Source organism: Lepidochelys kempii, chromosome 22 (assembly GCF_965140265.1).
Source record: "Lepidochelys kempii isolate rLepKem1 chromosome 22, rLepKem1.hap2, whole genome shotgun sequence".
In the NCBI taxonomy this organism is placed as follows: domain Eukaryota; kingdom Metazoa; phylum Chordata; order Testudines; family Cheloniidae; genus Lepidochelys; species Lepidochelys kempii.
In genome coordinates, this window is record NC_133277.1 from 12,139,749 (window position 1) to 12,154,912 (window position 15,164).

The 15,164-nt window shown below is 49.7% G+C and overlaps 1 protein-coding gene across 13 annotated transcripts in view; it reads right to left on the bottom strand.

Moving 5' to 3' along the window:
• LOC140901770 (tubulin-specific chaperone cofactor E-like protein) overlaps nt 1–15,164 on the bottom strand; it is a 118,204-nt gene that overhangs the window by 37,881 nt on the left and 65,159 nt on the right. For 12 of the 13 annotated variants that reach the window (XM_073321237.1, XM_073321230.1, XM_073321236.1 and 9 more), the window contains 4 exons: nt 13,640–14,250; nt 11,299–11,860; nt 6,340–6,539; nt 159–542 (listed from right to left, as the gene is read on the bottom strand). In XM_073321237.1, coding sequence (XP_073177338.1) covers nt 159–542; nt 6,340–6,539; nt 11,299–11,860; nt 13,640–14,250 — 1,757 coding nt within the window. The remainder of the gene's footprint in view (nt 1–158; nt 543–6,339; nt 6,540–11,298; nt 11,861–13,639; nt 14,251–15,164) is intronic. The other variant, XM_073321240.1, reaches the window with a different exon arrangement.

Genomic DNA, 15,164 nt, shown 5'->3' on the forward strand with positions numbered 1-15,164 from the left:
CTTTTCCACTTTGGAGAATCCCAACTCAGCCCTGCTTCTTGGTGGCCAGATACTTTCCCTCCTCCCTGTCCCAGTGAGCTCAAGCTCAGCCTCGGGGAGTGGCTAGTCCCCTAAGAGTTTCAGGGAGGAGCAGAGGAAACCCACAACCGGCGCTTTACCTTGATGGTGTTCCGGTCGCTGATGAGAATCTGCTCCTCATTGATGTAGAAATACACCGGGGAGATGACGGTGAGGTTGGGCAACGACCACTTGTCGAAGCTGATGATCAGTTGGAAGGAGAAGTCGGGGAGCTTCTGGCAGATGGTGGAGAGGACAAAGGCGCAGTTGGCCGGGAAGTGGAGGAAGGCGCCGTCGAAGGTACGGAAGACCCCGCCGCCCGCCGCCAGGCAGTAGGAACTCTTGGTGCTGAAGCAGCCACGGACGCCGTTGCGGAGGGCGCACTCCTCGTCCGACTTGCACTGCCGCGGGTCGCACTGGACTAGGTTGCGGCGGAAGCAACGGCAGCGCCGGGTGCAGTCGCTGTTCCAGAACAGCTGCTTGGGCTGAAGGAGGGAGCGAGAGGAAAAGCCATTTTACTGGGAACCGACCGACTCAACCATAAGGCGCATCACCAGAGCCTCTGGGCTCATGTCAAATTGTGGAGTTCTCTAAACTCTCTCGGGACCGTTGCCCACCCACTGTCCTGGCCAAATCTTATAGAAGGAGATGGGCCTTATTCGCAGTAGTATTATGGTAATGTCAAGAGGTTCCAGCTGCGATCAGGGGCCCGTTATAGAATCATAGGCCCATAGGGTTAGAAGGGACCGCCAAGGTCCTCTAGTCTAACTCCCTGCCAAGATGCAAGATTGTGCTAGGCGCTGTACATACGCACAGTAAGGGACAACACCCTGAAGAACTGGCAATCTAAACAGGTAGGACAGACAAAGGGTGGGAGGAAGAAAGGATTATTATCCCCACGTTGTACCAGGGGAGCTGAGGCCCGGAGGGATAAGTGACTTGCCTGTGGTCACCCGGGGAGTCTGTGGCAGAGCTGAGATGGGACACGGATTGCACTGTAGGTCAACAGGCCTGGGCTCTGTCAGACCCAGAGAGGTTGAATTCTGGTTGGAGGAGCTCTCAGTTGCCATCTCCTCTGGAGATTTAAATGGCAGCAAGTCAATTTGGACAGCTCAGGCTCAGCTAATCTGAACTGTGGGATAGAATTGCCAACACTTCAGCCAGTAGAGGGCAGTGGTAGCACATACATGCTAGCAGTAATGTGGCAATCTCAGATCAGATCATTGATCTAGCCAGTCCAATATCCCACCTCGAGAAGTGGCCAATACCTGATCCTTCAGAGCAAGGCTGAAAAGACAACAACCCTATAATGCCAATAGCACAGTACTGTACACAGGGCAAAGAGTCTTTGTAGAGCCCTGGGGAGGTTCAGCTTACGCCCTAAAGCCTGAAATTTAATTAGCCTTTCGCAGAAGCACAAAACAGTGATTAATCATCATAAAATCAGCCAGCCCTTTGAAAAAGCCCAGTTGCAGGATTGGACGGTATGCAGTGACTTTCAATAGACAAAAGGGTGACCAATAGATAAAAATAATCCAACTGCACTGAAACCTTTGGAAGCTGCAGAAGTGAGGAAATTTGAAGTTGCCGTTTCCACAGCAACCTTCCCCTCTTTCACTCAAGCTCGCAGTGCTATAAATATCCTATTGACCAACTTTTTGTACTGTTCCAGCAGAACACAAATTGACTTCAGCCCCTGTATCAGATTCATAGAACAATTGGACGTACGGGCTTGCTTTGCTTCTGATAAGAATGTAGGCACCACGGTTTCTGAAGGAGAAAAACAGCCCCCCGTGGGAGTATGGATGAAGACAACAACTAAACAAGCCAGTCTTTTCAAGAAGCATCCTGCATTGGGATGATGTTTTTTTGCTTTAACGAGAAATGTGTTAAATCTTCTCTAGAGACAGATTTTCAAAGGGTGGAATCCTCTCATGAGCCCACAACTTTCACTCACGCGCACGTACTTTTGGGCACCATCACCTGTGTATGTGGACTGTTGCTTTGGGCTAAATTCCATCACCCTTGCATGCAAAGAATGGAATCTATCACCCTGGCATGCAGATAAGCTTGCAAAAAGCACATGCAAAATTGGGTGATGGTAAGCATTTAGAAAGGTAAGAATTGAGACAGAATTGTGACACTTCTGAAAAGCCAGGACTGAAGAGTCCAGTTTTCAAATGTGGGCTCTGTCACTACACTCTAGTCTACAGAAGATAATGTCAACTGGTACAGTTATAGTGTGAATCCCCCTAGTGGAGGTAGCGGAGTTTCCGCAGGCACCAATGTGCTTTACCAGTTTAACTGTGTCTATATTGGGGCTTTTGCTGGTATAAAAATTTCAGGGGGTGGGGGGAATCATCCCCCTAACCAACACTACTATGCTGTCAGAGGTTTCTAGACCTGGCCTTGAACAGTTGAGTACACCTCAGCTCTAGACATGCAGATCTGCACAGACATGCTCATCTGACACCCCTGAGCCAGTCAACCCCTGACCATCAAATTCAGTAAGTTAGTGGCAGTGAGGAATCGAACTCAGGAGTCCAGACTCCTGGTCCCCCTTCCCTCAGCTCACTGAACATTTCTTCCCTATACTGCTAAATAAACATAGGGACTAGGTGGGTGAGGGAATATCTTTTATTGGACCATCTTCTGTTGGTGAGAGAGAGACAGGCTTTCAAGCTTACACAGAGCTCATCTCTGTCACCAACAGAAGTTGGTCCAATAAGAGATATTAATTCACCCACCTTGTCTCTCTCATATCCTGGGACTGTCATGGCTACAACAACACTGCATACAAATAATAACATACACATATAGCTTCACTGATCTGACATTTTCAATGGGGAAAAAATTACCCTGGGGCTAATGTCCACCCATCCAATTGTCCCTCATTTTAGTCCCAAAGTTAAGCATGTTCCACGTAAATGGGGTGCCCTCACGCTCTTACTGTTGAAAATTATTTCCAGCAGAAATGCAGAATCGTGGAAATGCGGTGATAGACAGAGTTATTGACATTAATGGAAGGAATCCCACAACGTTTTATCTCTCCTCCAGGTACTGCGTACCCCTCATCTGAGGGCTTTCTGTGCCCAGCATTTGGGTCCGAGCATTTTGAGAGATGCTAACCAACTTCGGTGCCCAATTTATGCCTAAAATAATAAACAACAACAATAGGATCGAGTTATAAGCTACTGAAAAACAGTGTGGATTAGTAGCAGGACAGCAGCTGAACCCTACCTATGCCACAATGGTTCTGCTAGGCATGGCAGCATTAACTTCCAAGAGCACTAATACCGCCACTTTATTATTGTTATTTGTATTACTGTAGTGCCTAGGAGCCCCCGTCAAGAATCACGACCCCTTGGTGCTAGGCGCTGCACAAACACACAACAAATAAAAATGTTTTTTGCATCTACAATGAGAACACCGAAGGTTTTTGGTCAATGAACTGTTTCATCCTGATATCTAACAACATCAAAGCCTTGACTATTGGCACGAGATCCTTCTCTGCCGTTCCAGCAACCTAGACCAGCCTTCTCCTATCTCTCCACTTCATCCTTCTCATTCCATCTCCCTTCTTCCCCTTGATTCTTCTCTTTCCTCTGCTGTTTATTGTTTTAACCCTGTAAAATCCATTATGAGACTCGGGGAGCCTGATTCCCTCCTTTCACTTACACCAGTGTAAATTAGGAGTAAATCCACTGAAGTCAGTAGTGTTGTATGGGTTTAAACAAGGGATAAATCAGCCCCACTGCTACATGCAAATGCTGCTATGCGAATTTAAGTTTCATTTTTACTGCGAGCTAGACTAAGTTTCCGTCTCATTATTAAGAATTTGTCGTTCCGCTGCAAGGATTAAGCTGATGAATACTACATAACCTGAAGAACTATATGGCTAAATACATTAAGGTTATTAATTATGCTGGCATCGGTCTCTAGATAACAGCAGGGAAACGTACTCTGCATTCCTGCTTCACAGCGCTGCAGCTAACAGAGGAGAGAAACTCTCTTAAATGGACCCACAAATTATCCTCCAGGAAGATTTCACTGTCCCACAGAGCCGGTAGCAGAGAACAAAATAGAATTCCCATCTTTACATCCAAAGTTTATTGGAGGCCCGTCCAGTTAGAAGGCAACAAGGGGCAGAAGAAACCATAGCAAATGGAGAGTGTTTCCATTCTCCATCTCTGTTTTGTTCTTATTTAGGGACCATTTAGTATGCAATTCCACAGGCAGCTCAGGGAAGAAAAACTGCATAATTTGCACTGTGCGCACTCAAATTTTACAATTTTTGTTATTTATCTTTTTTGCTGCTTGGCAGAATATAGATGAGGAGAGCTCCTTGAAGACACCCTCATTTAGATGCAATACCGCCATCTTCCCAGAAGTTGTTAGCTCAGAGCAGCGGACACAGAGGAAAAACACAAGGCACCTGTACAGAAACAACGGAGGGGAAAGCAGGACTTATATGCACAGTGGGACTGAGTCTCATTTGCACTGTGGCCCCTTTGCACCGTTATGGCAGCACAAAGGGGTCTTGAAGTGAGCGGAAATTACACTGACTTCCCTTTACTCCGGCAGAGTGGCGTGAAGCAGCATCAGACCCACTGGTCCCTTTAAGCTGCGAGCAAGTGCAGGTGCACAGCAATGTGGTACCTCCCGCACCCCTCATGTGGCCGGGAGCTCAGGCAGCACCCAGGCCTTCCACCTGCCATAACCCACAGCTGCTCTTCTTGGCACCGGGGACCAGCAGGGAGGAGAGGTAAGGAGAAGAATGAGAGAGGCAGGGGCTTTGGAGACCCCAGCAGGGGTCCTGCTCTGTCTGTCAGGCCTTCCTGTGGGAAGCCAGGGCAGCAACTCTTGGTGCCATAGGAAGCCTTGAGCCAGCAGGGAAGGGTAAGAAGAGTGGACTGGGGAAGGGCAGAAGCACCATTTAGGTGGGTGGTGGGAGAGGCTCTTCAGGATCCCATTCCAGGGTGCACAGAGCCCCTGGCATCACCCTGGTGGAGATGCTGATCCCTGCCGCTTGCAGGATGCCAGGGCTGAAATGAGCCCCTGGCAGCCCTGCCCAGTGGGAGGAACAGGGGGAGGGGAAACCTGTGCCGCCATCCCAGCTGGGGCAGGGGTCCCAGTTCATGCACTCCTCTTCATGCCTGCTCCAGGCTGCAACAGCAATTCCCTCCTGGAGACCCCGGAGTCAGAGGGGAGAGCAGGGCTGGCTGAGGGACATGGAGGGAAAAACCCTAAAATCCCTTCCCCCAAAGAAACCTCGAGCCAGTGGGGTTATAAGGAGCAGGGTGGGAGGAGACAGCGGCTCCTGGGAGGGGCTGGTGGGGGTTCCCCCTCAAGGTCTGAGGCTCCTGGGAGGGGGAGTGTATAGGGTCTCACAGGGGGAAAGGCATGGCTCTTGGTTTCCTGGTTTTCCAACTTTGTATTCCAAAACTCTGGAGAGTTCATCGGTTCTCAACCTACTGCTATGCGTGCGTGTGAGACCCGGTATATCCATTACCGACACGTCACTTTACAAACACCTTACACTCTTCAATGCCATATTGTGTGAGACCAAAAAAAAAAAAAAAAAAAGTGAGCTTGCCCAAGGATAGAAATGGAGTTTGCAGCCCACACAGAACAAAGAAAAGTTAGAGGGAACATTGGTCTGGCCGAGGGTAATGTTTTAAAAAGAGAACCCAGACATCTGGTCATTTAAGATCTTGGTACTTTTTAGAACATCAGGCTCTGGTAGCCTCAGTGCCTTAGGCCGCTTTCAAAAGAGATTTGGGGCATATCTACACTACAGGTGACTGCATCCACACACTGGCTTTAATCTAGCTAGCACTGGTATCAATAATAGTGTAAACAAGGTAGCACAGGCTTCAACACAGGCTAGCAAGCAACGTCCATACCCAGGCTCTCTGGCTGGTGTATGTTATGGTTGCTCGCCCATCCTGAAGCCTGCACTGGCACGTTCACACGTCTTTTGTTACAAGGCAAGGTCCTAGTGTAAACGGAAAGCTGGCTGTGGGTTGTTTCCGCACGGGCACAGAGTAGCTGCATGGGTACGCGCCCCAGTGTGGATGCGCAGCACTAGGTAAAAAGTGATTTGCACAGGGGTATGCCCCACTGATACAAGTCACTTTTTACACTAGTGCAGCACATCTAACCCTATGTAGCTACATCGGTGCGGGGAGGGGGGGGAGGACGACAACTCAGCACACACCCGGCCGGAGAGAAAAAGGAAGGAAGGAAAAGAGGGAAGGTGGAAGACGAGGACGGTCCTACCTCATAATATTTGCCATCTAAGTAGCAGCCGCAGTTGTGGGGAAGGATGCAGCTCTTGCCGTTCAGGACGTAACCAGGGTCACACTGGCACCCTTCCACACAGTAAAGGTTACAGTCGCTTTTCAGCCGGATGGCAGCACAGCGGGGCTGGCACACAGTCACACAGCTCTCGTAGTGACTGTTGGGGGGACAGCCGACAGCTGGAACGCAACGCACAGGGTTTAGCGCGCAAGAGAAAATGGGTAGTCACAGCCGCTTTGACTGAATTAACAGCCACCCCCACCCCTACCCCACAATGGCACAGTCCAGTAAGCTTAACTCGAGTGTTAATACTAAGCTATAGGGTCAAATGGCAGGTAGTCTCGTGCACCCCCACGGGGAGGAAAAGCTACAGTCCAGGTTTGCAGAGGTGAAAGGCTGATACATAGACTTCCTCAGCTATCCAGCCCCCCGCCCTCTCCCCCAACTCCTAAAGAGGAGCAAGACTCAGGTTGGCCAATGGGCACATCCAAAGATCGCAAAGCACCTTCCTTGCAGGCACTGATTAAGATTCATCCCACCAGGTAAGGCACATTTATCCCAATGTTACTGCTGGGTAAAATGAGGCACAGAGGAGGAAGTTGATCAAGGCAAAGAAGAGAACCCAGACAGCTAGTCATTTAAGATCTTGGTACTTTTTAGAATATCAGTGAGTGATACCCCAGGGCCCTGAGCCAATTTTGTTCGAATTTCTCAGGCACTGAATTTGGATACAGTGTTTCATCCTCACTTGCTAAAACCAAGGGACTGTGCTGCTGTGCTCTGTTAAGCTGCAATTTATATTCCACCCCAGAAACGGCTGCATTTTACTAGTGCGTGAAATCATCCCGATATTAGATTAGCTCATTCATTTGGGCTGGAAGCTGTTGCATTAATGTAAGATGATCGGTATGGTCCTGGGTTATTGTGAGCCACACTTAAAACGTTTCCATTTTAACATGAAATCCCCTAAGGCTTCAATGATGGATTTGGGGTTTGGGAGATGTGGTCTGCCTGTGCCTTAGTCTTTCACCTCTAGAGGGCCAGCTTCAAATCTCAGAATAGTTATGGTTGGCCTCCCATCCTTAGCCCCCATCTGTGCACAGCACAGAATCCATTTTGAATGGCCAGTGGTCTTTGCCAAGAAAGACCCATAGAGTTATTGCTGGCTATGACTAAAGACCGTTAGCAGAACTACTACACTATTGTATTCTCAGCCAAGCAAGCGAGCAGCCAGCAAAGCATCCTCACTTAACGTACCACCTTCTTCTCCTCCTCCTCCTCTATGCTTCTCTGGACTCTAATGGTGCCCAGAAGCCACAACCAAGATCAGGGCTCCATTGGGCAAGGCACGATACACACGCTGTGAACCAGTCCCCGCCCTGAAGGCCTTACAAGCTTAAAATATAAGACAGAAGAAGAGGAGGGGAAACAGATGGCCAGAGAGCTAAGGTGACTAGCACAAACTCTCACAACAGGCTAGTGCCAGAACCTGGACTAGAACCCAGGGCCCCTGAGAGCCAGTCCAGCACCTTATCACTAGACTACACTACTTCTCTCCTTTCACCTATCCCCTTAGCTCCCTCTAGTATTCCCACCTATGCATCGCCTCTCCGGACTTCTGCTCCATTCAGTTCACAGATACAGAATGCAAGCCATGGAAGCCAACCCAGGCCCATGCTGTACCTAGCTCCAGCCCCCAGAAGCAAGTCCCTCTGACTCGGGAGCATTACGTTTTAAATCATGACTTTGCGTCTAGAAAGAAGAATAAACCAAATTTAATTTTAAATCTTGTTAGTGATGAAAATTACTTTTTGTCTGATTTGCCAGATGGTCTGTCTGCCGCAGAGGTTTGCAGCTCCATTTACGAGGGAGTTTAATTGAACAATGCATTGTCATCTTATTGACAATAGCAGGCAGCATCATTAGAACAAACACAGGATCTTCCCCTCCTATATAACTAATCAAATTCTTATTTAACAAATGAAGAAGAGCTGCTCTCTTTTGAACTTTGGAGTTAACCCTTCCCCGTCCTGGATTTGCTACGAGGTGCAAGATGCTCTAAACTGTGTGGCTCCTGATGATTCAATTGTGCTCTTTGTGGGTTTTCTACAGGGTTCAAACTGCAGACTTTCAGCACAGATCTTCTATCACTTGAGCTAAAGGAGTAGCTCCATTAGCAGGCATCAGTAGTAGGCTGTTATTAATTGGCCCAATCACTAGAGAGGGGAACATGACACACTGTGCCAGTGTGCTACTTCTACATTACAAGTACAGCTGTATAGAGGGAGGCAGCTACAACACACTCATGCCCCTGGTGCAATAAAAGCACCACCTATTTATACAGGCACTTACCACCCTCTCCCTTGGGATGGTATCTGAGTGCCTCACAGTCATGAATGTATTTATCCTCACAGCACTCCTGAGGACAGTATCATCCCCTTTGTACACTGGTGAAACTGAGGCACACAGAGAGTAAGAGACTTGCCCAGAGTCACACAGAGAGTCTGAGGCAGAGCCAGGAATTGAACCCGCATCTTCTGAGTCCTAAGCCATACTTTCTCCATAGATCCATTGGGCAGGGCAGAGGAGAACCTAATCAGGCTGTGCTGAAGCACTTGACTAGCCAAGATTTTAGCAGGGTCCAGAGACGACATTAAACCTCAGCCAGGTTCCTTTGCCACTAGAGCCATGCTCTGACTTGGTTGGGGTGCAACTGTATTGTAAACGGGCTCCCTGACAGCTGTCTTTATAACATGGACAGGATCTCAAGCCCTGTCCACAATACATTTGAGTCCCCGTACTTAGCCAGTTAGACAGTTCTAGCCTGGGGGGACTGGTTTCCAAAGGAAGCTGAGCCCCTGCAGCTCCCCTTGAAGTGCACCCGCCCTGTGTGTGAGATCCCTGTTGTTAAACCATGCTACAAGGCCCATCTGCAGGCTTTGTAATGTGGTTATCACACAACAGGCTGCTGGCACAGCGCACCTCACACAGAACATGGTTGAAAGATGGTCCGAAAGCGTGCCAGCGTCTTGTGCTTTCAGCCCGTGCCCGGGCTCTTGCACGGCTCCGCCACTGCGTGGAGAGAAACGCAAACCAACAGCCTGTCTACAAACCCAGTAACGCTGGGGAATCCGGTTACAACTCACTTGCCTGCTAACCCGTTTATAGACATGGCTCCGATCTGTAACGCCGGCTGGACCTTACCCAGGAGATGTCTGGTTTAAAGTCTTAGTCTCACCCGGGCTTTAGCCTTTTTTGCAAAACACAGTGAAGGGCTGGTGGGCAGTGCATTTTGGAATCACGGCCCCAACGCTGCAATTGGATCCATGCAGGCAGTTGCTTTTTTACCAAACCCAAGGGCTTCACTGGGGTTCTGCAAGCGCTGGATTGCAGAAGTGGGGCCTGTGTCTGAAACAGGATTTGGTATCACTTCTCATGGTTGTATTTGCAGTGTGGACAGGGCTTAATCCAATGAGGGGCAGTTTGTACGACCCGGCTAACTCAGCTCTCAGGGAAATAAAAACCCTGTTCTCATCCAGATTGGGGAGACCAAACTAGAAAGCTCCTAGCATCAACCACAGCATGCCACCAATCCTAGCACCTGAGTAGATTTGCATACAATACAAACAATAGCCCTCCTGACCGTTACACCCCCCAGGCTCAGGGTTTTCCAACAAGCCTGGAGAAATACCCGGAGACAAACTTGTTTCCTGCCAAGTGCTTAGGAAACCTTCAGATTTAGTGACTGCCCCATAATTCATCCTCCTGCAGCTCCATTTCCTTTACGGATCTGTTGATATGAGAGATAATCTCCCGTGACTCTGATACACATCTCTTTCATGCTGAGTTATTTGTTGAACTATTTTTCTTCCCTGTCTCATATCGTCAGTTTAATTTTTAATCCATTATTTTTGGTTTTGTCATTATTATGGGGCCTAACCTTGGTTCTTCTCCTTAGGAATCCCTGAAGTGTCAAGGATTCCTCGCCCCCATATTCACCACCTCCCCCCAGAAAAGCCAGACACCACGGCAATCACACTCATCATTAATAACAATAACATTTGCATAGCGCTTTCCTGCCATGCATCTCAGAACATTCCACAACACTAGGCCACCATGGTTCCTGTTCTACAGATGAGAAGTTCTACACAAGGAGGTTCAATGGCCTGCCCAAGGTCCCAGAGCAGGTCAGTGACAGAGCTGGAAACAGAATTCAGGTGTCCTGGCTTCCAGTTCTGTTCCCTATTCACTGGGCAACACTGTCTCATGAGGCTCATCCCTCCACAGAGGGGTCTACGATGCTGCCGCCTCTCTCTTTGCAGTGCAGCTCCATGTAGCTGCTACGGAGATTACCTACGCTGCTTGGCTGGGATCTGAACACTGATTCCCTCGCCTTGCCTAGTCACCAGACTTGGGGTGCTAGTGGAAAATGCCAGGCTGACAGTCTGGGAGACTGAGTTCCTCTGATTATGCATGGGTAAGGGCACTGCCCTGCAGGGATCACCGAGAACTAGCTCAGTCTCCATGGCCCACCCAGTGCCTGCTGCCAAGGTGGCCAACCAGGGGGCCAATTAGCACCAGGAGCAGTGGTGGTTTTGTGTTGCAGACACTTGCCCACTAGGAACTGGGCCAAGGCCACTAAATTCATCTCATGCCGGTCACCCAGAAGAGCCATCAGATGGCACCAGTTACAGCCACTGGACTGGATTTGAATCTAGCTCCATCTACTATGTATTGCCATTTTCTCACCATATCGTCCCCCTCTCTTTGGAGAGGGAAGCTTTAGTTTTTGCACACAAAAAGACAGACCCTTTGGTGCAAAGCGGCATTGCTCTATTGAAGTCGGTGGAGCGACACCAGCTGATGACCTGGTCTGAAAGCAGACGATCATCCAAGTAATTTATAGGGGCAAAGGTAGAAGGAAAAGGTTCTGCTCACAGCACGAGGTGAAGTTCCTCCAGCCGGTGATGGCTATTCCCTGGGTTTGGCAGGTGCTGGCGTAATTCTGCAGCCAGCTGCAGGCGGTTTGGACAGATCCCCCGTCAATGCAGGTGTCAAACAGGCAGTTCTTGTAGAAGAAGCCGGGGTTGACTTTGCTATGGCACTTGGTGAAGATGCTGCTCTTGCTGGGGATTAGGCTGCACAGCTGCTGGGGTTTCCAGAACCCTTCCACCTTACTGCAGGCGGGGCACCTGTCACCACAGCCCACCTGGCAAAAGGTGTCCCGTTTCACCCAGCTCTGGCCGAAGTCGTTGATGTTGGAGGCCACCAGCCCGCTGGAGGTTTCCAGTTCATCGCCAGGATTGCCGTTGTAGCGGCCGCAGAGGCCGTAGGTGTTGTTCTGGAGGCTTCGCGGGACGGAGACGGAGAGGAAGGTCTTCCAGTCATACACCACCTTCAGCCCAAAGTCGGTCTCCACTACAATGTGGAAGCCAAAGGCAAAGATGTTCACCTTCCCTTGGCCCAGCTTCAAGGGCAGGTAGAGACGCTCATTGTTAATCTGCAAGGACACAGAAGCGGGTGGGTAATCATTAATCTGCAAGGACTTGAAGGTGGGATCAAGGGATGCCATTTGTTTTAGGATATGCACCTCATGGGAGATGCTCTATTGTGCAAGCTCTAACTGTGATGTAGCTCTTAGAAGAAGAAAGTGATGATTACCATAATAATTATAACAACAACAACAACAGCCTGGATGAAGCACAGGGGGATGCTGCATTGGGCAGGAGCTGGGCTAGATCTGGCTCCCAGCTTTTTCCAAACTGGGGTTCCCTTTTCCATACTGTGTGCTGTTTGTGAGCACCTCTGTTCCAGGACTGGTGTAGACAGTGCAAAGAAACAAGCTACCCAACGGGTACATCTGTCCCGCAATCACAGGGTGCGACTGCAGCTCGAGTAGATATACCTGAGCTAGCATTATTCCAGCTACCTCGAGTGCCTGAGCAGTGAAGCCGCAGTAGTACAAGCCTGCCTGGGACCCTAGATAATTACTCGGGTGGCGAGCTCATGCTGAAGCAGTTGCTGCTGGGGCTTCACTGTGCTAGTACCCAATGTAGCCATATTAAAACGAGCTCACATACATCTACGTGATTGCATTGACATGTCTTAAGAAAATACCCAGAATCTACATCACAGATTTCTTCTCTCACAACAAACCAATCTGCAGGTCCCAGACATCTGCTACCACTTGGCAGAGAGGCCACAAAAGTGACAATAATTAGAAATGGGCCCAGAGCCGTGAAGTTCTGACCCAGATTTGGATCTCAATCTGAACATTCCCAAAGCCTGGGCACGTTTGGATTAAGTGTTTTGCTTTGGCTCTTACTGGAAATAGGTTCTATTGGGACACCAGGATCCAGACTCCACAGACTTTTGTCTCACAGCCCCCAGTGTGGGGAACTGACAGCATGGACAGCCCAGATGAGCGCCAGTGGAATATCAGCTCATCACAGGGAACTTCCTGCTGCTAAGAAGTGTTCCATGCTGCCCAAGGACGCTACATCATGCCCTACGGGGTGTTCAGCAATCACTTAGTGCTTCTGCTTTTTGCAAGAGCTCTGTTTTATTTAGACTCCAGTTCTAGGTAGCTATGCATAACAAGAGCTTAAAGACACACCTCTAACACCATGCTGCAGCTTGTTTCGTTACCAGCTGCCAGGTTCTGCTCCGAAAACAATCAGCCCGTGTAGGTCAGTTAGAACCTCACCCACTTTGCTTGCAGCTCTTAAGACAGCTCAGAAATACAATCCCCTTCCTGCCTTGATGTGGTGACCCAGTTATCCTGCAAGTCCTCCTCATGCAGCTCCCCCGTGGAGTTCCCACAAGAGTTTCATATGCACAGACAGGCTTGGACCCTCCAATGCAGCTTGCTGGGGTTTTATCCTTCCAGAAAGCATTGGTACAAACAAATGTCACTGTTGATCTCTATACAACGATGGAGGCAGCACAGGGAAAAACAGAAGGCCCCCTAAGAAAGTCAAGTCAATGGCAGCCTCATGAAATGAAAGATGCGGAGCAGCAGAAAATGCTCAGATAGGAACCATAAGGAATTCTGGAGACAGAATTTGCTCAGGACTCAAGAGCTACAGCAGACGAGGGTGAACAAGACCATCGGTCAGGATCTACCAAAACGTCACCACCTTCCAATAGCGTCAACTCCTGCCCTGTCCCCAATTAGATTGCAGTGTATCCTGTGCTCAACTGAGTCCCACAACCCCAGCCTGCTGCCTCTCCCTCCACCCCTCTACCGTCTTGGTCATACTATGACCAGCCGACTCACCAGCACCGTGTATTTGTAGGCCCGGTGGATGACGATGTTGTAATTGAAGACGTCCACTTCAACTTGCTTCACCCACAAGGCCAGGGACGGGTCCCGGTCCTCGTTCTTGGCTGTGACGGTGAATCCTGGGAAAGTATCCGACCTCTCCACTCGCTGCCTGGAAATCGTTGTGCAAAGGACCAGAGGGCAGCTGCTCTGGAAGTCAAACGAGAACCCATCAAAGGTCAAGTAATGGCCATAGCCGGAGACAATGCAGGAGGCATCTGTGCGGGGCTGGCAGTAGTAGAGGCCATTCTCCTCCAGGCAGTACTCATCGTCCTTGCAGGAGATGTTCTCACAGTGCACGCTGTTGTCAGACCCGTTGCAGTAGCAGAAGAACTGGCAGTCGATGTCCATCCAGAAGGTCTGGTTGGTTGAGAGCTGATGCCCCTCAAAACTGCAGCCACACTCGCTCCTGGGGACACACTGGGACCCTTGGAAGGCAAAGCCCTCGTTGCACTGGCAGCCCTCCATGCAGGTGTCCACACAGACGGGGCCGATGACCAGGGTTTCACAGGTCTCGGTGCAAGTCATGCACTCCTCAAAGTGGCTATTTTCAGGGCACTGAAGAGCTGGAGGCAATGAAACACACACAACATCAATGGCTTATTGGGGAGAAAGGCTCCACGGTCACCGGCGATGGAGATTCAGGTCAGAGAGAAGGAGGACGTGGGATCAGTGAGACAAAGAGCAAGTTGTGCTATTGGGGACAGTGCCACACAAGCTACTGTAAAAGAAAACAGAACTGTACCCCTCCCTGGCCCTGGCATCCTCCTGTCCCATTTTCACCTCCCATCTCCTCTGACTTCTCCCTCCTCATCCTGCCACCATATCTGGTTTCCTGCTCATCCCCCTCTGCCTGCTGCAGCGGCTTCCTCTCCGTCTCATCTCAGGATCCAGTTCAGTATGGCCCTCTTGCTCTTTCGATAATTTCTGTGGATTTTCCCCCCTGGCCTCCCTCAGAGTTTCTCCCCCTCCATCTCTCTGGTCTTGTCCGTCTCCTTTTCCCTTTGACTGCCCCATCTGTCTGAAACACCTGTCTTCAACAGAGATGCTGACCTAGTTCACCGCATGAATCACACCTTAACTTCTTTCTTTTGCCTTCAGCTCACAGCTGCAACCTTGTCTGAGACTCACCTTCTTCACCCAGCATTGCCCTCCTCCATGAATCCCTTCCTGTCCCCTCCCTGCCGCCACATACACACCAGCACATGGCATTCAGGCTCTTTGCCCTTGCCTCCAAGAACTCCTAGCTCCAGGCCTCCACCTCTAGGCTCTCGCTTCCTCTACATCTCCTGGTTCTCTTGCCTTACTGCTCCCTTCATCTCTTTTACCCGCTCTCAGCTTCATACCCTCAACCAATGCATCCCCCTACACCTGGATCAACCTCCCCTCTGCGTATCTGCTCCATCTCTCCTCCTTCTCCTTTAGGAATCCTTCCCACCTTCTTCTCTGCATCTTCCTGTTTATTTATTCTTCCAGGTCT